General features: G+C 39.6%; 2 protein-coding genes across 2 annotated transcripts; one reads left to right on the top strand and one right to left on the bottom strand.

Annotated features, from left to right (window-relative positions):
* Positions 1–287: 287 nt before the first annotated feature.
* Positions 288–10,686, bottom strand: DGKE (diacylglycerol kinase epsilon). Its single transcript, XM_030461778.1, has 11 exons — positions 10,144–10,686; positions 8,330–8,489; positions 7,756–7,875; positions 6,740–6,883; positions 4,708–4,865; positions 4,374–4,425; positions 4,114–4,227; positions 3,556–3,627; positions 3,009–3,136; positions 2,239–2,350; positions 288–1,954 (listed from the first exon to the last, which is right to left on the bottom strand). Exons 1-11 carry the CDS (start codon positions 10,599–10,601, stop codon positions 1,763–1,765), a joined length of 1,710 nt encoding a protein of 569 aa, XP_030317638.1. The 5' UTR covers positions 10,602–10,686; the 3' UTR covers positions 288–1,762.
* A 1,896-nt stretch (positions 10,687–12,582) lies between these two features.
* On the top strand, positions 12,583–17,932 carry C18H17orf67 (chromosome 18 C17orf67 homolog). Its single transcript, XM_008494460.2, has 4 exons — positions 12,583–12,637; positions 13,322–13,422; positions 16,268–16,407; positions 17,862–17,932. The coding sequence occupies exons 1-3, from the start codon at positions 12,583–12,585 to the stop codon at positions 16,382–16,384; spliced, it is 273 nt and encodes a 90-aa protein (XP_008492682.1). The 3' UTR covers positions 16,385–16,407; positions 17,862–17,932.
* Positions 17,933–21,355: the final 3,423 nt, after the last annotated feature.

Below are 21,355 nucleotides of genomic sequence, written 5' to 3'. Positions count from 1 at the left end.
TTAAAAATACTGACTTTGCCAAGGTTTCAATAAATTATTTTAAAATATAAATAGTTCATTCACTGGTAATGCAAATATTTTACATACTGTTGAAAAACAGCTTCATTTTACAAAACCTAGAAACACAGCCTACTTTACTCGATGTTAGCATAGAGAACTGAAGAAAAAAAAACAAGCAAAAAAAAGACCAAAGACAAAAAATAAAGACAAAAAAAAAAAAAAAAAAAAAAAAAAAAGACTGGAGGAGTTCTGACAAAACCAGCAGCATTCAAAGTTCAGACCAAGGCTTTCAACTTCTCTTAGGATCTTGGCTTACATGATACATTCAGCATAAATTCTCTTCCTAATTGGAAGATCATCTTCAGTAACTCACCTGGACTTAAATTAATTACTTTGTGAAAAATTTTAAACCTCAACTCATAGCTCTGACTTGCTGTAGGCTTAAAATACCTACAAAAGAATAGAAAAAAGGAAGCAGGATTTTACTTCTGTTAACCATAAAAATGTTTTCACCTGAGAAGCTTTTAACCTGAGAAGCTTCAGATATGCCAAACTGAGAGTTTCCATGTCCTGTTGTACCTGTTCTTTAGTATCAGGATAGACCACCAATCTTTTTCTCACCCTATATTCACATGGGAAAAAAACTTTGAGGTCCAACAGGATATCTTTGACCCCCTAAGAGACAGTCAGAAAACAAATGCTTCTGTGCTTTTTTTCACAATCAAATTATGTACATGAATCCCAGAACTTGCAAAACTCTGCAGACTCAGCTCTCAACTTCCACAGTTTAACAGTTAACAGACTGACTTCCTATTGATCATTTTCAGGTGATTATGAAGTGAGAACTTTTACAAGCCTTTAAAAAAACCCTCACATTTGCAAATCCTCAGTATTTCTTTAAACCCTTGTAAATAGCTAAAAAAGACAGCTCATGTATCCAAGTTCTCCTCCAGAAAGCCTCCTCAAGAACTAAGATGTTGCTATTTGCAAAAACTAGAATTAGTCTCTTACTGAACTGAAGCAAAGTCAGTCAAAGGATCATTCAGTGCAAGTCATGGTACAATTATTTTTAAGTTTCATCTTGGGTACTTGAGACCTTAGAAGTACTCTATCTGTGGCTTGCAAAGCCACTGGAAAGGTAATTCACTAACAGAACCTTTCCAGAAACCTTTGGTCCAAAAGCATCTTTCTATCTAAACACCTTCCCAAGAGCTCCTGGATCCTCTGCTCTCCCACTCAAGCCTCTTAGATATGCACTGCACAAGCATAAGCAGTTCACATCCAAGTGGCCCAAAAAGCATTTGTCCTGTTCCAAAGCAGAGCTGGCAGCCAAGAGCAGGCTGTCAGAAAACCAGCCCATATCCTCCTTGGTCTGGTTTTCTGTTGTGGAACTGCTCTGGGGGTGAGGGCAAGTGGAAGCAGGACAAACTCTTTGTTGCTCCCCTTTCCAAGGGTATTAAACCTTTTGCACACTAAGAAGATCCAATTCCACAGCAAAGAAGGGCTTCAGCACTTGTCTGTCTCCTGCCATTAGAGTAACTGACTCCTCCAGCTAGAGAGGCTGAGCATCACCACCAATAATAAAAGGCAAAAAGTTGTGGTATTTCAGCTGTGAAAGTTTTCAAGAACACGAAAGCATGGCTTTTTCCTCAGCTCCAGTTCATTCACAACCTTACAGCAGAAATTTTAAGCTGGGTTAGATGTTCTCCGGGCTTTTCATGAGCTGAAGTTCATTGCTGCATTACACAGAATTCCACAAAAACTACACATCTTCATCTGCCTGCTCTCTGATGTGGTCCTGCTCAGACGCGCTGGAAGCGTCGTCGTCGCTCTGTTCCCCCGCGTGGTACAACATCAGTGCGTGTGTCTTGTGAGTGATGGTGACAGTGCAGGGCCCCTGAGCCCAGGGCTCTCCATCCACCTGCATTGGCATCTTTGAGCTCTTCAAGATCAGCTGGTAGTAAACACAAAACACACGGTCACAGCTGTTCAGAGGAGCTGTGAGGGTACCTTTTACAACCACAACATGCTGCGCATTTTCAGCCCGGCCAGGGAGAAAGGGTGTATAACCATAGCAACAGAGCACTGTGAAGTGTCACATCATTGGTTTTTATTAAGCAAGGGAAATATTTAACTCGACCACAAACTACAACTTAGTGTCAGACAGCTGAGTGCTTGAGATTCTACACTGTGTATTAAAAAAATATTTATGGAAACATGTTCATAAACACCACTTACCCTCACTGTATGTGCCTGGCCTAGGCGAACAGGATTTGCCAGTTTCACCTGAATCTGGGCACAGTGGAAAGAACCATGGACACCAACAACTTCCAGAAGCCCATCATCATGTCTGTGAATTAAGAAAGACTATTTTTTGTGATGCTCATGAGCTCTAGAAGATTATTACACAGTCCTTTCATGGCTATTCCTATAAAGAAGAAATTATTCTACACAGGTGTTGAAACTATCCATTTGTGCTGGAAAACAAGTAACACCAAAGGACAAATGAAGCCATATAAAATGCAATTGTGGAGGAATACATCAGCTGGTCCACCCTAATTAGCTTCTGGAAATTGTGGATATATGACCATATATAAATACAGCCACCTATTCCCCTCTTCAGTATTGCTCCAGACAACTTCCTCAAGTATGGATGTCAAATTCTTTGCTTGTTTTCTTACTGTTTCACATTTTAAACTCTATTAAGACGTGTCCTATTATATTCTGAAACAGATATACCTTCAGCTTTTTGAAGGCTACATTTATTTTTAATACCCTCTTCAACACTATTGCCTGATCATGCCAAACACTTTGAGAAGGTCTTAGAAAACAACCCTGTTGTGTAGGATGCACTTAGTGCAAGTCTAACATGAGGAAAACAAAAATCTGAGACTACCTACTGTCACAAGTCTGATGTTCAGATAAAACTGGCTACAGAAGCACAACCTGCTGGGGGGAATTGCTTACCCTGCAAGAATTAAACAGAAGAAAGAAGATGGACTGTGTACCTTGCCAAGGGGTAAGGCTCATCTCCCATTCCTTCCCAGAGCCTGCAGCCACCTCCCCAGTAGCCAATATTCAGGACAATGATGCCTTCCAGATTGGGCAACTCGATCCTTTCACCATCCAACTCTAGCTTTAGAAGACAAACAGAAGTTAATTACTGTTGCTCCAATTCAGTACTTCAGTATAAGCTAGTTTATTCTTGTTATGCATTTAACAGGCTTCCACTTAGAGAAAAACCTTACTATCAGAACATGTTTTCTTCTCATTCTTTAAAGAAATGACTTCTAACTTCCTAATAAATCTTAAGCTGTAATAAATTTCTGTTAACAGAGAAAAGAAAAAGAAACATACACTTACATAATTCTCTTATGCAAAGGCAAATGAAAAAGACATGAATTCCATAAATTAAGGTACAGACAGCAAAAGGAACATAGAGCCATCCTTGTACAAATATCATACAGATGTAAACTGCAAAAGTTTCCCCTTTCTTTTCACAAGTTGTATTTAACAGTCCACTATTTGCCACTATAAGCAAGTTAAAAAACTTACCTCAACCTTTTTGTTAAGATCTTTACATTCTTGTACTAAGCAATCTTTGGTTCCATAAAAAAAATAAACAGCCTAAAAAGAAAAACAAACAGTGAAAACAAAAAACACTTAGAAAATGCCAACACATAGTAAGACTATTTGAAATATTCATGTATTGTTACAGTTCTGCAAACCTTACCTAAAATTCATAGGCAGCTTAATTGCACATCCTGCATCTAAGTTTTCTTCATGAGGTAAGCTACAACTTGCATAAGAAACTTGCTTTCCACTTTAAAAGTGACCCACTATGTTTAAAGCAAATGAGACATTCTGTTCAGCAGAAGCTGAACAAACAGCACATTCTGCAAGCAAGCAAGAAAGCAGAGGCAAGGCAGGACACTTGTGAGTAGGCTGGAAATGTTTTACCCATGGAATTCCCTTCCCCAAAAAATCCCCTTCCCCCTACAAACTCTTGAGATGGCATGAAAAGAAGTAGGGGGAGTAAATCAATGGAAAGCAAAAAATAGTCTTCAGTCAGGTCAATAACTACAAGCAGAAAATGTTACTTAACAAACACACCTTATTAATAATTCTGCTGGAAAACAAAGAGGGAGTCTTCTCACGATGAGCATGAAAATTTAAAGCCATGAGAGCATCAGGTCCTATTGAAAAGTAGTTGTTCATTGTGAATACCTGTAAGATAGAACTGCTAATTATGGTCTTAATTAATTACCATTATTAGATTTCCAGGTCACAGTGTTAAATGGGAAGCAGGTAACCAGAAAAGTATGAACATACATGTATTCCATAGAATTTGTATTTATACTTGCAATCCATACCTTTGGTTTCCTTAAGTTGTAGTATCCTTTGTTTGTTACTTGAACCTTCCACCTGAAAAACAACAGCTATTCTTTAGACTCATGACAGACACACTCTTCTCAGTATCAAAACTGTAGTTCAGAATCTCCTATCTATATGTGGATCAAGTTGGAAGATTTACATTTAGTTAAATTATCAAAGATTTAAGCCTTTTTGAACAATTAAATAAAGACTAATTTTGGCCCTCAGTTATTTAGCAGATCCCTCCAGCAATACTTGTGTTTCTTTAACTAGGTATCAGCAGAGCTATAGTGGCATTTAGATATACAGAACTTATCTTTTCATGTTACTTACCTGTCTAGTTTGATTCCATCTGCCTCCATGACATTTCTTAGGATTTGCTCTACAGGGACTTCTCCAGCATAACCTGCACCCCAGCCCAGTGTATTGGACAGGTCATTACCTGTTCCCAAAGGTAAAATTGCAACTTGTGGAATAAAACGTTCTTGGCCCTAAGATACAGAAACACTGTACATTAGCTCCACCTTCAGCACTCACTTTCTTCCTTTTACCCCCAAACATTCAGATTAGATAAATATCATTCATCTTCATAGCAGCCTATTAGTGCAGAGCAACAGAACTGGCAGTGCTAGTACAGCAGACAGGACACTGAGGTACTTAGCATAGGGATAATGTAAAGAAAAAAATGTTAAAGCATTGTGAGAAGGAAAGAGAATACAAACACAATATGGAAACAAAGCAGAATTAATGCTGAGCAGAGTATTCCTTTTAGGAGAATGATTGTTTGGATCTGGAAGAGGAAGCCTGAACTTCTCATCTGATTTCATGATGATTTGCTGCTGACTTGCTGCAGCCATGGGCGAGTTACTAACACTGTGACTGCACACACCTCTGGGGAGTGGTAGGAACACTAAGACACAAGGCTGAGAACTGTAACAAGCCACCAAAATGCTCTTACAAGACTGAAGTGATGTCTGAAGCAACATATGCACCTCATACTAGAGTATTTAATCACAGAAAAACTCAAATACTAGAGGAGTCAGTATCTAAGTTTCAGAGGTGCCACATGCACAGACAAATCCAGCTGTTGCCAACAGATGGAGATGATAATCATCTCTGCAGCTCACAAAATGACAGAAGCAGATGGTCAAAATGGCCACCAGCAAAGGTCTTTGCTCTCTTTACCACAGAAGGGCGAACAGTTACTTCAGACATACAATGGCCTTTGCAATTCAGCTGTGACAAATACTTGCAGTATGAGGCACTATGGTTACTATTTCCTCAAGCAGAGGTTATCAGGTAAACCCATATCTCAGAGTCTAGATAAATAAACAGAGCAAATAACCAACTGCTGATAAAAAAGTTTTGCTGATAATCTCAACAGTATTTTTATAGCTCCAATGGCTCTAATTGAATACTTGGAAACAAAGAACCCAGATTTCATCAATTATATTGGCTCTGAGGGACAATATATTGAGTGTTCAAGACTCATGTTCATGAACCTTTATAGTTACATTTTGTTGCCTTTCTACTTTATCAGTACATAAAAATTCTCAAAGCACCTCAGTTTAACTGTGCATGAAGTTGTAATAGCCTTCAGCTACAACACTTCATGTGTTAACAAGAAAGCTGCAGGATAAGAAATTAAAGACACATAAAAGATAAAAGAAATTTAAACCACAAGATTATCTTGATGTAAGATAAGTAGATTTCTTCCTTTTATCACTAAAGAAAAATTGTATTAGGTAAAGCATTAATGCTCTAGTAATTATTCTTCATTTTCTCAGGAGTTCTTAGTAGTACTCAGTAAATTGGAATATATTCCATCTCAAACAAACAGTAAACATACAGCTTAAGTTTTCCTTCTCTACTTGTCATTAATGGGTTTGGCTGAAGACTGGCAGATTCTTTAGAATATATAAGAAGCAAAGGCAAATTGCTGCATTCATTCATGCACTGGCAATATAGGCAGCATAGCCAGCAAAATTATGAGATTGTTATAAAGAGCATGTTGGGAGAATCAAGCGATCAGAACACATCAGCCATTATTAGTGATGCCATTCATGACAAAATAGATCTGTTTAGACAATGAGGAAAGAACAATACATAAAATTTTCTGCAATTTGTTCTCGTTCTGCAGAAAATAATTATTTAAAATATCATTTAAAATCTAAAACTCTCATTCTTTCCCTGAACTATAGGGCACTCATAACAAGATGCATCCCCCCCACACCTCAACATAGCAATTCTGCTTATCAGCAATATCAAAATAATAAATGCAGGCAAGAGATTAGGTGGATGGAGCTCTTTAGCAGCTTCAAAACTCATTTCTCCATAAAATATCTTTGATATTTTATCACAATACCTTTATCTTCATTTCATCGATTGCATCCAGGACCCAGCCTACTGTGCCATCCCCACCACAGACAAGAACCCTGACAGCACTGCAAGGCAGCAAGGTACAAAGTTGGAGTGCTTTAGCTGGTGCAATTTTGCTTAGATCAAAAACCTAGGAGACAGGAAAATAAAAGAGTTCTGTAGGTTCACAGAACACCCTGGGGATTTGTTTCACAAGTTCATTCTAATGCGAAACAAAGATTCTCCAATTACAATGTTACATTAGCAAACAAGCTGTCTTGACTTTTGAGAGCAGGATTTGTTTTCCCAAATTGACAATAGAGCTCCAGCTGCTTCACTAAGAATTAATAATTAATTAATAAACCGAGCTGAGGGTCCTAAGAAAAGTTTAACTAGATATATTGTGATGAATTCTGTAAAGATGAAAGACTTCAGAAAAAAGCTATTTTTAAATACTCAGCATACAAAGAGGTTCTTTAAAGCCTTAACTGGGATACAGTTAAAACAAACACTTAGTGATTTCCATTAGGCAGCATTCTAAGGCTGGGTTTTGAACTTTAAAGGAAGAATATTAAGGTGCCTCCAGGAAATCCCAGGAACAACTGCCTTACGTCAACATCCTGTGCCATGCCACTGGATTTTAAGGGGACCATGACAAGAAAAAGCAGCAACTGTAAACACTGACACTGTCACAAGTGAAGTGAGGATTTAAACAAATAAAGGTTACAAATTAAGCAAATCTAAATGTTTCCTTTTCTAAAACTTGTAGACTGTTTCAAGAGTCAGACACTCAACAGCATTAGTGCACGTATTACTAGAAGAGAAAACTGGACCATAACAAACATGGGGGTGGGAGAAGCCTCTGCATTTCTGGTCTCTTTCTGAAAACTATTCTGTCTCAAAAGCCCAAGTATATGAATTTGTTTCCTTTACTGATCTTCCACAGGATTCTACTGTAAGCAAACTGATGTTCATTCTAATTTGAACTTTTACTTTATTATAATGGCTTTTCACTGTAAATACCTGAACAGGGTTCAGCAGACTTTTGAATTCTCCTAGTAAGGTTTCACCCATGTTGTTTCCACTACGAGTATTAGCCAGGACAATCACTGGCATCCAGTGTTTTCTGCAGTAAGGTACTACCTGCAAAAAGGTAACAGTAATCAGTAAAACAAATACTGTATGTTTGAAAGCATTTAAAGCCTTCCTCCAAAACCATTCAAAAACCAGTCAAAGTAGAAACAAATACTTCTGACACACCAAGGTTGAAGATTCCTCCTCTACAGTGTCTAGGACAACAAATACTACAATGTTATGAACACATAGAAAAAAATCACAAAACATTTTAAGAAATGGAGATACCAAACCTCATTGGTGTTTTGGAATAAGAAAATACAATTGTCTGCTCATGCTTCAACAACCACATGAATAAAATAACAACACAACTCCAAAATAACACTGTGAGCACTTTATATATTGAAACAGTTACTTGATAGCTAATCCACCAAGTTCAAGTTTTAATGTCGTGGGTTTATTGTTGTTGTTGGTTGGTTGGTTTCTTTAAAACACTACAAAACCAAGAGCAGTAGATATTTACCTTTTCATAACTGTTTCTTTTTTCTTTGCGCATCTGGTTGATTGTAGACAAATAGTATGGTGGAATAATTAAGTCTCTGAATTCTCCAAATGTACACTCCTCAGTCTTTAAACACTCTATCATGCATTCATCATGTACAGTGTACTGACACCACACACATCTGGAAAAAAAGTCCAAAAAACATGAAGAAAAATCCTAGACCAACAGGCGCACTGATTTTGCTCATTATTTCAGAAAAGTATTTATGTTTACATGCACCATTATAAGTAATATTTTAAGCATGTGAGAGAGAAAACCATGCATTCTCTGGAAGTTTACATGACTAAGTAGTAGCTATAGAAAATTCCATAACCTGATCGTGTGCTTTTAAGTCTAGAAAAGCATTTGAATTCTGTGGAAAAAAATCCTCTGCCATTTAAAATTAATTCTATTATTTTTAATTAAAAAAAAACCAAACAGGTGCTGAAAATATCCTCTTGCATTGTCTGCAACACAGTTGCACTGAAAGCTTGTATGAGAAACTGAACTTCTGCCCACCCTTAAAGAGCACAGATAAAGCCCTAGAGTTCAATAGTGTTACTGATAACATGAATACATTTCTTAAGATTGAGAATACCTCTAAGTCTGAAACCTAAAAGGTTAAACAGTGCTGTGCAAGGCTGATGGGATTTTGTTATGCAAAACAGCTTTTTGACCTATTCCAAAATGGAAAATGGACCAGAACAAGAGGAAATACTGCAATACCCACTGCCAGCCTCTGCAGAATGTTAATACTCGTTTGCTACATCCAAAGCCTTGGTTTAATCAGCTGTAAAATCTATTTTTGGAGTCCTTCTGCCTAATCCATTACATAACAAGAGTAGCAATGATGCTTGCCCTGCAGTGTGACTTCTTTTTCCCTTCTTCCTTTCCCCTTTGCCTCCAAAATCCTCTCCTACATGGTCTCAAGGTTTTGTTTCTAGCACTATGTTCAGTTACACTGTAATTCCACTTACTTAACCAGGCAATTACACAGTATCACACAGAAGCAAAGCAAAAGATGGCAGAAATACCTGCTGGAAAGATGACATCCTTTATGCAAGCTGAAGTAACATACTGTATCCAAGACTATATGATTTCTTTCTGTGATTCTAGGTGGATCACTAGCACTATATTTTAGCACAAAGTGCCACTATGTGTCACGCTAACAACTCTGCAAGCAGCCTTACTGATGACAGTGCAAACCCATTCAACAGTTCCTTGAAATTTTTATCACTCTTACCACAAACAACTGATTATAACTGCTTTTAAAACATCCCGTTAGCTTTTTTTGAGTGCCCTTAAAAATGATCAACATAAAACAGCTATTAGATATTTGTTCTCACTGCACTGAGGAGATGCCAATTTTTCAGAGAGATGCAGACATATTTTGGCACTCTAAATGATGAGCTGTGTCATCCAAATTGCTCTGACTACCCACTGTACAAATGACAAGTCCATTAGAACCTTCTTAAGGTCATCCCCTAAAATATAAACTGTCTTGGACATAGAGAGCCTTTTATATGCAATTACACAGTAGCCAGCAGATCATGCTAAAGTGCTGCAATTGAGAGAACACGAGATGCAATGCCTTCCTCTTAATCTATGACTCAGATTAACCACAAGCATCCATTTTCATTTTAGATTCTTTGAAGCAGGTTTTTTTTTACCAAGGTTTCATATTCCACTCGCACACAACCTCCTTTGGGGTGACGTGTTCCAATAAACGTGTGGAAACCCCAGTTCTGACAGGCTGTCACACTTTCTCATCCCCAAACCACATTCCCTGGCAGTACCTGTAGTCACAGAGCTTGGGCTGTGTGCCGCACTGTTGTTTGCAGATCATACAGCAGCTGCAGAGCGGGACGTTGCCTCTGATCCAGTGGTGTGGCAGAGAGCTGGGGGCTCCACCATTGCTCCTCATCATGATTTCCTTGCAGAGGAAGAGCTGGTCGGCTTTCTTCAGGCATCCTTCGCTGACTCGCAGCCCGCAGCAGTTGCAGAAAGCTCCCTGAAGGATGTGCTGAGCACACACGCAGCAGTAGGAGGGTTGGCCGAAGAGGTCCGTGTAGCGCCAGTCATGTTTGCTCTTGCGAAAGATGTCTCGGATTAAGAGCTGCCGCCGGGACCGCTGGAAGCTACACCACAGGGTGATCAGCACCGGCAGCAGCACCGAGCACAGAGTCCAAAACACCAAACTCCAGTCTGCGACGACCGAGATGGAGCTGCCGCGCCTGCTCTCCGTGCCCCCCATCCCTCAGCAGCTCGGCCTCCCCGCCTAACCCCTCACACGGCTGGGCAGGACGGCAGGGAGAGACCGGCAACGGCCTCCTCGTTCCAGGACCCAACGCGCAGCTTCAGGAAACATCTTTTAATCCCTTCTTAGGGCTGAGCGACGATTTCCCCCCGCGTCCGACCCAACGGCCAACATACGGACCCGGGTGCTGCCCAGGGACGAGGGGCTCCTCCTCCTCCTCCCCGGGCCCAGCGCAATGCCGGCCGGTGTCCGGCCTCCCCCCGGCACGGCCCCTCTCCCGATCGCTTTCCCGGGAAGGAGCCTCCACACGGGCCCGGCTGCCCCCAAAACCTCCGCTTCCACCCGGGCCCCTCTGCCTGTGCGGGAACCGGCACCGCGCAGAGGCCCCCGACCCCTCACCCCGCCTCCCCTCAGCCGCCGCACTCCCGCGCTGGGGGATGCCGCTGCCGCCCCTCCCGGAGGGGCTCAGGGGCTCCCGTCCGGGCTCCCCGCAGGCGAGGCCGCCTCAGTCGGGCCCACGGGCGGGAAGAGGCGAGCGGCGACCCGCGGGATGCGGCGGAAGCGGAAGCGGCGGTTGCCAGGAGACGGGCAGCGCCCGGAAGCGGCCCGGCCTGTCACGGGGTTGTCACCGGTTTGTCACCGGTATATCGCGACTCCGGGTTTATCGCCTCCCCGACGGTACGCGGCAGGGCGGCCCAACTTCATCTCCCGCGGGGCACAGGGCGCCAGAAACAAAGCGAGGGGCCTCGGAGAGGCGGCGGCTGACCCGATTCGGGCTAAATCATCATGTTTGTTCCATTAGTGCCCCAGCCATAAATACTTTCCCCCCCCATAATTTCGTTCTGTCCTTATTATGGTTCCCTTGTAGCAGTTCTAAAAATAAGCAGTTGCTGCTATTGGAAACTACAGATTTTTTGCACTTTCAAAACAGGATCTTGAGCAACACGTAAATCCACATAGTAGACATAACATTGGCATTTCTGGCTCTCCGTATCTTAAAACACGTGCTGAAAAATGCAAATGCTCCACAGTTCGACAGTCCTTAGGCTTCCAAGAACAGTCCCGGGATGGGACATCAGAACTGTCCAACCCCAGACGTGCTTCCCTTCCATCCCCTGCTCCATTCCTGGCATCTCACACTACAGCTCCGTTTCAGCCCGTGGCTATGCCAGATTCTAATAAGCCCACAGCTTGTGTGAGGGTCACTGAGGAATTCCAACTCCTTATTTCCCCAGTGTCTTATTCAAACAGACAATTACCTTCCTACAATTGTTGGTGCTGGTGCTGCTTGGGATAGTCCAGACAGACACATTTTGCAAGGCAGAAACTACATGTTTGCAATTACAGCACTTACCAGACAGTCTTGATTCACTCTGTATTTACTACTAAGGCCATTTATAATTTTTTTTTAACTACATTGTCCTAAAAAGAGAAGTATTATGGGAGTTTTCACTTGTATAATTCTATTAATCTGATAAAAAACTCCCTGCTTTGTTTTTCAGCAGTGATAATTTGGCTTTGCTAGAGTTAATCCACCTTCAGATGTACTCCTGTGCTGGAGTACAGTTTTTGACAAAGGAGCCCCTTTTCAGCTGCCTTTGAGATTAGCATTAAGGAATTGGCAATTATTTCTTTTAAAAAACAATTGCTTATTTTAGGCACCTAAAACCCATTGCTTACTATGCTGGATTTAAGCTCATGTTTTGTTTTCACAAAATCAAAATATCCAGTGTAACTCTGAAGTGGAAAAATGGTCTTCTGTTTTCTTTCCCTCAGGAGAGGAGTTATGCTGAGAATGTGTGGGCAGATAATAGCCATATTCAAAACTTCAGGCCAGATGTCTTCCAAATCATACTATCACTCAAATTAAAGTTAAAGCATAAACAAACATTTGTGACTGATGTAGCTACTTCAAATAGGCTGATGCCTCAGCCTACGTTACTCATTTTGGAACAGGCTGAGAGAAAGCAGAATCAGAATGAAGAAGTTAGTTGTGGTTGTCTTCTTTTTGGTCCTCATGGCCACTTTCACAGGTATGAGTTTATATAAAACAAACTTGCCTATGTAAGTAGAGCTGTAGAGCACATTATAATAGTATTAGTTTGCCAGCCTTGCATTTTGTTATCTTTGTATTTAATTTTTAATACTTAACTATTTTTATATTGCAGGCTTTCCATTATTTGATTTTTAACAATCATGCTACTGTTTTAGCTGTTTTAATCTCTGCATTAGCACACTGTAGGAATTTATTCTAAACCAAAAAAGTTTTATTTTATGTACTTATTATTTTGATATTATTTTACCAATGTCCTGCAAGCTAAATGCTCAATGCAATCTCTTCTTTGCAACAAAAATCTAACTCGTTACTTTGATAAATAATCCTAAAAAGTAAAGCAACACAGAAAGAGCAAAGAATTGAAAGAGTTACTAACAGCAGTGGTTAGATGGTGCTATAATATTTTCTCATTTCAGAGGGTAACATGAATACATAGGGGTTACTTCATACCAGTAGAACTATAGAAAGAACAAATATAAAAATGGTTTAAAATTCCACTCATATCTCCTGGAATGCAATATCTCTTGGGAGGGGGCTGTAATGAAAGAACACTTTGTATATAGACAAAAATCAGGTTTGGAGACATTTCATTTTACAACTGACAGATAAAATCCTAACTTTTTTGTAATTTCAGAACTAATTTCTGTTTCGCTGTTTTTAGATGGTTCACCAATTTTGGCTGAAAAAGAAGCCAAACAACTTCTGAGAACTCGTCGTGAAGAGAGACAGAGAAAAGCTGGTTTCCCTGATGAGCCAATGAGGGTGATCTATGATATTTAATATTAAATTACATTACCTAACCCCCCCCAAAACAACCCACCAAAAAACCAAAATGATTTGTTCTCAGTATTAAATTTCTACAGCAATACATTATGAACATCATCCTTCCAAGCAGATGAGTTCTTCCTTAAAATATTAATAAAACCTCTCTCCATCCCTTCAGTTACTGTTAAATAGCATTCTGCAAGAGCTGAATATTGCTCAGGAAATGTATGCTTGCAGAATGTGGAAATTATTTATCATGGTTCAAAAATGCCGATTAAATTATTGAGAAGAAAGTGGCTTTTCATTATAGAAACGTGGATTTCATCAGGTTGTTCCTGAAAAACTAAATAACAGGAAATGTCTTCTGCTTACAGTACATTCTGCACTCGAGGCAGAAAGGAGACGAAGGTGTCAGTGGTCGGTGTGGAGATTGAGGTAGCTCTGAATCAGCTTCTAAAATCACTTACTTTCATTCATTTCTTTATAAATGCTACAGATACGATGGTTTGCTTTGATATTGGAGAAATTTTTAGCTACTGGCTTAATGCAGCAGCATTGTTTTTGCATGCAGCAGTTACATTTACTTATTTTTAAACCATATTCCAACAACAAAAATTAAGGAGCCTTCTGTTTTACGTCCTTGAACAAGACGTGACAGTTTTGCACTTCTCAAGAGGTACTTGAGTTATTTTTGAAATTACTGCTTATTTCTTTCCAAAGTGAATAAACTGTGCTAAAATTACATGGTTCTGAAGAAGCAAAACCCACAGAAGCTGGGATACACACAATAGATCCTGCACGGATGACAAATCCAAGATGCTGAGTTTACCAGGAGATGTGCCCTGCTGGGCTGTGGAGACAGACAGTGCTTTTCCATTGCTGATGGATATTGCATACCAGCCAAAAAGAATCCACCTGGCTGTCCTGGGTGGCTGACCAGACACCACTCCTGAGGTACACTCATATCAAACTGTCACAACTGTCACAGGAACATTGCACCAGGCTTGGCAACAATCTCCTACCATGCAGACCAAACAACAGAGCCAAAAACCAGAAGGCATCACTGCTGCCCACAACACTCAGGATTTCTAAGTTGTTGTTAAATGAGCCTTGTAGTTTTTGAAAACTTCTGGGAATGCAGCTCCCATTTATGTTTATGCTTAATATCCCACCACAATTACATGTTATGTAGGGAATATTACATATGTTAAATAAAACAAAAAGTTGGATTGAGTTAAATCCTGTATTGCAGGAAGTTACATACCTGCCTCTGACACTCTCTGTCATATGGTTTAGTTTCAGGTAGTTCTGTAAGGAGTTGGACTCAATGATCCTTACAGGTCCCTTCCAATTCAAGATACCTGTTCTATAGTTCTGTGATTCTGGCTACTACCACCACGAGTAGCAAACACTGTTGAAAAATTCCATCCGTCTTCTAGTTTATTTTTTTTTTATACAGCAATGCTGGCTTTAGCATTGTTTCTTTTAAAACACAAATATTTATTTTTCTCAATGTCAAGGTTTTCAGTAGTAAACCCAATCCCTGCCCATAAAAAGAATATTTCCCCTCCCCCCAGCCATGAGGAACATGGAGATTTTCCCTTGTGAATGATGGTGCAGAGCTGCTGTATCCCCGTGCACAGCTCTGACATGGGCTGGAGGAGAAAACCTGATTTTGTATGGATTCTTTGTAGCAGAATGAAATGAATGCTGGGATGAACCCACCTCTGTTCACTATTTCAAGCAAAAACTGTTTGTACTAGGCCAGATCATGCTGAGCTGGGGAATTTAATTTGCAATTCTTTGTGACACTGTTTGACTTCCTCAGTGCTGTTTCAGTCCAAAAGCCTGTTCAGTTACAGGCAGCAAGATCTGCCACCCTTGACTATTTTAAAAATGTCATTTTTGTTACCAGCACATTTGAATTTTACTATGACTGAGGCTCTGCTTTACATCAGGTGGTATCCTCTCAGTCAGACAGCTCTGTTCTCCACAGGTTCACAGCAGGATTTGATCCAAGTCTCCCTGTGCTGGGAGGACAGAAAGCACAGCAAAAGGCAGGATACTGATGCTTCCTGCTGGCACCCAGCATACCAACCCTCTGGTCAGCACAAAGAGCACAGAACCAGATGACAGTGGAAATACTTGGCCAGTGTAAAAGGTTTATGCTACAGCTTCCAGTCCTACAGTGCCTACTGTGCAAAGCTATGGGGGTGTATTTTGAAAAGAAGTAGCTAGTGTTCACAAAGCTTATGAGCTCACATGCACTGAGACTGTAATTTTTTAAAAATAAATTTCATCTCTGATAGAAGCCAAGCTTTCGATACTCAGCTCACTTTGGTAAGTTACACCAAAAAACCTGTAAATGAGTATGTGAAGTTCACATTATTCTATGTATCACAGAAAGACCAACCAGCTTTGATGCATGGCACTACTGGAATCTTGCCATATGATCCTCTAAAGGGTTAATGTTTTATAATCATCAGGAATCAGTTTTCAAAAAGGGCTACAACAGACTTAGCTATGAGAATCTTTATGTACACTCAGAACCAACGGAGGCTTCTGTCTCAATATGAAAATAAGAAAAGTGCATCCAGAATTCCTGGTTTATGGATATTGTAAAATTCTTACTCAACAGTCTTACTCTCTGGATGATAATGTCATTCTTTAAATATTGCTAAGTTGGGTCAGGCTGACTAGCACCACTGTTGCACTATATTTGATAATTTTAAGGGGTAAATTAATTGCTGTTACATAAGCTGTAAAATTTTGCTGGTTCACTGGGCTGACATTAGACTTGAGTGATTACATAATTAAATTCCTTTTTCTTTTCTTTAAATAGGAGCATATGCTTTACCTCCAGCGCTGGGAGCAGAGATCAGAAGAACAATTCCTTGAACACTGGTTGAATCCACACTGCTTACCACACTGCAACAGGGATTTAGTGCATCCAATCTAATGGTTTTGCCTAACCTCCAATTGGTATAAAAATTTCTTTCACTGTGTGTATTTGTTTCTTCATATTAAAAGGCCACAAACTGGAAGAGGAGAGAATAACCACTTGCTGGAGAAAATAGCTGGAGCTGAAAAGTGTCTGGCAACAGAGCAGTGGTAGGGAACATAAATGTCCCAGGCATCAGCTGTGGCACTACAGTTCTGTTCATGTTAATAAAACATTTGGTTATGCATTACTCTGACATAAGGATACAAGTTGGTGACTGCATAACATTCTATTAATGTTGCTTCAGATTGCTCCTGTTTCCTTCTGTCTGCTTGTGCTCCTTTGTCAACTTGTACATGGTCAGGACTAAAGGCACAGTTGTCATCCTTGAGCTATGTAAGATGCAGTCTGACCTGCTAGGAGTTGAGCCTGTTCTGCAGTATCTCAGCTGTAATAATTTGCTGGCTGCTGATTTTTTAAATTGAATTCATTATTTGTGCACACCCTGGCACGCATTAGCACAGAACATTTTCACAGAACTTGCATGGATTATTAGTTCTGTTTATAATTTTCAGCAGCTTAATAGAATCATTTGCTTTGTTGCCTATTTATCATATGCATCATAGAGCTCAGGAAGAAGGTACTGCTCATGCCAGTCGGTGACAAGATGGCACAAAATATTCCATGAACATGTGTGACATGGTCCATTTCCCATGTGTGTTTTGATGTAATTCTATCAACTTACAAGTACATTAAAAAGAATGTGGGATGTTGGGGTAAGGAACGTACAGGATTGTAAAATAGATGTAAATTAATCATGAACTCTTCTCATTCCCCAATAACCACTTGTAATGCCCCTGCCAAAATGAAGATACACCAACATCTGTATATTTTTCTAACAGGATAAGCCTTTCTGCTTCCATTCTTTAAATAGAATGAAATTTGTCAGCTGGGATAAATTTGGAGCATCACCATAATAGTGATGCTGTATCATTCACAGTTAACTTTTCAAGATCAAAATTGCTGGTTTAGCTCCATGCTTTCTAAAGCATTTAATATCTAGAATACAGAGATGGTGGGTGGCAGGGCTGATTTGTTTAAAAAAATAGACAGTTCATCTGCTTAAAACACCGCTTGGCATCTATTTGTACTTATATGTATCTAAATCTTTGAAAATCTTGATGCTGGGTTAGAATTCAATAGAGCTATGCTAATCTGTAATAAGTCAAAGATCTGAAACTTAGTTAAAAATAAAACATTAAATTCCCAAACTTTAGCCGTAGGAGGCAAGTTGGCAATTTTCAAAAAAAATCTTCCAGCTGAGACACAGCTAAAAGCTGGCACACTTCTATGTTGCTCACAGGCTACGGTGAACAATTAATGTTGGAAAAGTGCTTAAATTATCTGAAGCCTTTTGTATGTTATAGTATGGCCAATGTCATTATGTGCTCTAATTACACTTTTTTTTTTTTTTTTTTTTGCTGTTTTCCTGCAGCTCTCTTCAAGAGTACTGAAGAGAATATATATTATCATTGTATTAAGGAGAACAAGATTATTCCTGCATTGGCTACATGCTCATTGTAGAGCTGAACCTCTTTGTAATACAGTGCAATCCTAGTTATGCAACAAAACTTTTAACTATAAATGCCTAGATGTTAGAGGCCACTGGATTTTCTACCAGTAAGGATTGCATGAATAAATCAAGGGTTTACCCCAGTTTCTGAGGTATGGGGCAAGAATAAATCACTAACTGGTCCTGCACTATATACATTTTTATTGCATAGCTTTAGACTGTGTGAAGAAAAAGAAACTTAGAGGGAGAGGTCCACAGAGAGCCATTACTTAGTTTTCTAGGTTAAATAACAATATCGTATGAAGACATAGCATTTATGCAACACTAATCTATGTTTAATTGCCTGATAAGTATTTTATGTATTGTTTCATAATAAAAGTTTAGTTCAAATTTGCAGTTGATTTAGATACCTTAGTCTCTCATGCTACTTGCTAAGAAAAATCACAGGAAATGAGGCTCAGTATTGCAGAGTTCTAAGGAAACAGCAGAAAACTTTGTAGGATCAACAGCTGGGACACAAAATGGTGTGGGCTAATAATTTTGTAGTCCTTCTGCCCAACTTTTATCTTTACTTTATAATTCAGCCAGGTCAGGGACATGTATCCAGCCACCCTTTTTTTGCCTTCATGCTTTTGTAACTTATGCCTTAATTTAGAATACCTTGTACAGTCACATGGTAAGCATAGGAAATCTGCAAAACAATATGAAAAATGTTTTGATGGCTCTTGCATGACTGTTAAAATCTGTAATGGCAATAGAATGACCTTTGAATTACCTTTGAAATTCCAGAGATCTTCACTGCAGTTACACTAAGGCTGAGGAGTGTTAGCAAAATAAAACACAACTTTATGAAGATATGTGAGCTAATTACTGCTGAAATAGATCAACAGTCCTTCTCATATACTTTCCTTCCAGTAAAGAAGCTCTACTAGATAACTCCAAGGAAATAATTTAAATCTCAAAGCATCAAAGGCTTGCTTTCCTCCACTGTCAAGATGAAATCATAGATTAAATCTGGGAGCGTAAAAAAGTATAATCAGGCTGCTATTGGGTGCTTCATTCATAATACTCTCCATATAAAGTTCTCAATTAGCATATCTCCATCGAAGTTAAAGTCATTAGGTGAAATCCTGGCTCCATTTCTTCTCACCCAGTGAAAAATTAATGCTGATGCCAATTATGCCAACTGTCACTCAGTGAAAGTCAATCCAAGTACTTCTCTGTAATAAAAGAACTCCCATCTTGTTATGCTCAGCCATGAGCTAGATAACCAGTAAGCAGTAGCTTCTTGGTCTACCTCAGTAACACTGAGCTAATCCTAAAGCAACAAGTGGAATAGAAACTATTTATTGTTTTTAAATTTGCTTTTCTACATTAGGGTTGAAGGATCTCACATAGCTATATCCAAAGAAAAGTTAAGGCTAATTTTATCTAATTTACAAAGAGGAAATTAGAAACATACAAAGGCAAAGTGCTTCTAGGTGCCTATTTCATGCTCTCTCCCACTTCATAATGGAACAGAAAATTATGAGGGTAAAGACGAACCTAAACTGAAGCCTATAAGTGCCTCTGTAACCCTGTGATCATGAATAACACAGCCAAGATATTTCCTTTTATGACATCCAGCTCTTCTGCCAGATTTCAGAAGCCAAGTCCTCTGTTCACACAAATTAATTTGGGCCTTGCAAGTAAACAGAGAAACACCCTTCAGCCTACCTGAAAGACAGCCAAAGAAGAGCAGCCCATCCCAGCAGAGCAGATTTCCAGAAATTTGCTCAGCATTGGCAAATACTGAAATCTAAAGAGAGAAGGAAGGCATGAGTGTCACTGCTTTAGACCATTGCATGGATGTAGCAACCCCTCTTATTATACATTTTTCTATGTCCATGAAATCTATGCAGTGTTTTACATGTAATCCAGTAGACTAATAAAAGAACAGGATCTTAGAGTTAGGTATAAAAACCCACAAACATTTATTATGACTTAGCAGTGAAAAATCTCATTTAGCATGAAAGGTTAACATTACATAAGCATTATACTTAGTTATAGATACAGAAATTATGTCATTAAGCTTTTTACGTGGCCTTCAGTGTGGCTGCTCTATTGTGTTTTTATTCTTTTCCTTTACACAAATCTTTCCTTCAATGAAAGGGCTCTTTTTCTTCAAAGGCCTGCCTTAAATAATCTAAATTTGAAGTAGATTGAGTGTCCTCAAGGACTACTTGGAATTTTATTTTTGTCCATGTCTAAAATTTTAGGGGAAAATGCTTGACGTTTATACACACATACAAATCATTAGCTTTCCTACTGGGTGAAGACTTATTATAATCTATATAATTAGATTATAAGTAATTAGAATATGCATGTGAAAGCCATGAAAAGGCTTAAAATACAGAAAACAGGAAAAACAAGTGTTCTGAAAGTTGTTCACTGGCGATGGAAAAGCTGGCAAAGCAGCTCATTTCCAAATGCTTTTCGAGAGAAGGGTATAACAGAGGAGAAAATCCTTCATCGATGAAAAATATAAACAGATCATCAGCTTTAATCCCTGCCTTCTTTTCCAGCCCCTGTCTGAGCCCTGTCCCACTCGCCAGCTGCCCGCTAGGTGCCACTGTTCCTGCGCGGAGCCGCCAGCGCAGCCCCCAATGCCCCTTTGACTCAGAATCCTGCATCCCTGCTCCCCTCCTCGTTTTTTCACTCCATTTCTTAAAATATCCAGCTCAGCTGACAGAAATAAGACAAGTCCCATCTCAATCTTAAAAAACAAAACAAAACCAAAATGACTTTTTGGGGATGGCTGATTTTTCTCTCCCCCTTGAGAGCCAAGAGAGCTGTAAATGTGGGTGTCAGCCTGGTGCCTGCCTGGTCCCTATGGTACTGTAATTATTTTTTTTTTTTAATTCTTTTGTTACCAACTACAATTTGGGTACCTCCTAAATACACCCATTTCCTTGCTAATACAAAAGGGGCCAACAGGCTGGTAGTAAGAACCCAGCCTGGGATGGATCAGGGTTGAACTGCTACCAGGCATCTCCTAGGGTCACATGAAGAAACCCAAATCAACCAAAATCTCATCTTTCATTTACAAAACATGGTCCTAGCACCCACGGATACAACGGGAAGCTGGGAACATGGACTGCATGGAGCAGATTTTCTGACTGCCTCTTTCAGGAGGCAGCAATTCCAAGCCATGTGACACTTGGTTCTTTCCAATCCTGACATTAAGAGGCAATCCCAAGGAGATCCAGGTTGAAGTCTGAGGGCAAGAGGCAGTGTGAGACAGCATGCTAGGCCAGAGCTTGCAGCCCTGCCAACCATGCATTTAAATTTATCTGTGCTTATTTTTAGATATGTATATATTTATAGTTATATATAGTTATAGCTAATATACTTTAAATTACAGGAATTATACTTCT

The sequence above is a fragment of the Calypte anna genome, chromosome 18, assembly GCF_003957555.1.
Source record: "Calypte anna isolate BGI_N300 chromosome 18, bCalAnn1_v1.p, whole genome shotgun sequence".
NCBI classification, from domain to species: domain Eukaryota; kingdom Metazoa; phylum Chordata; class Aves; order Apodiformes; family Trochilidae; genus Calypte; species Calypte anna.
The sequence above is the reverse complement of the archived record's forward strand: the minus strand, read 5'-3'. Positions and strand labels throughout refer to the sequence as shown.

Bases quoted from the DNA above. Each gene is read 5' to 3' on its own strand.
- DGKE (XM_030461778.1), bottom strand. From the start codon at position 10,601: ATGGGGGGCACGGAGAGCAGGCGCGGCAGCTCCATCTCGGTCGTCGCA. The intron at 2,351-3,008 runs GTACACAGTCCA...CTTAATTCACAG, and splicing joins GAGCCTTACCCCTTGGCAAG to ACATGATGATGGGCTTCTGG. The intron at 1,955-2,238 runs GTAAGTGGTGTT...GTTTACTACCAG, and splicing joins GCCAGGCACATACAGTGAGG to CTGATCTTGAAGAGCTCAAA.
- C18H17orf67 (XM_008494460.2), top strand. From the start codon at position 12,583: ATGAAGAAGTTAGTTGTGGTTGTCTTCTTTTTGGTCCTCATGGCCACT. The intron at 12,638-13,321 runs GTATGAGTTTAT...CGCTGTTTTTAG, and splicing joins CCTCATGGCCACTTTCACAG to ATGGTTCACCAATTTTGGCT. The intron at 13,423-16,267 runs GTGATCTATGAT...TTCTTTAAATAG, and splicing joins TCCCTGATGAGCCAATGAGG to GAGCATATGCTTTACCTCCA.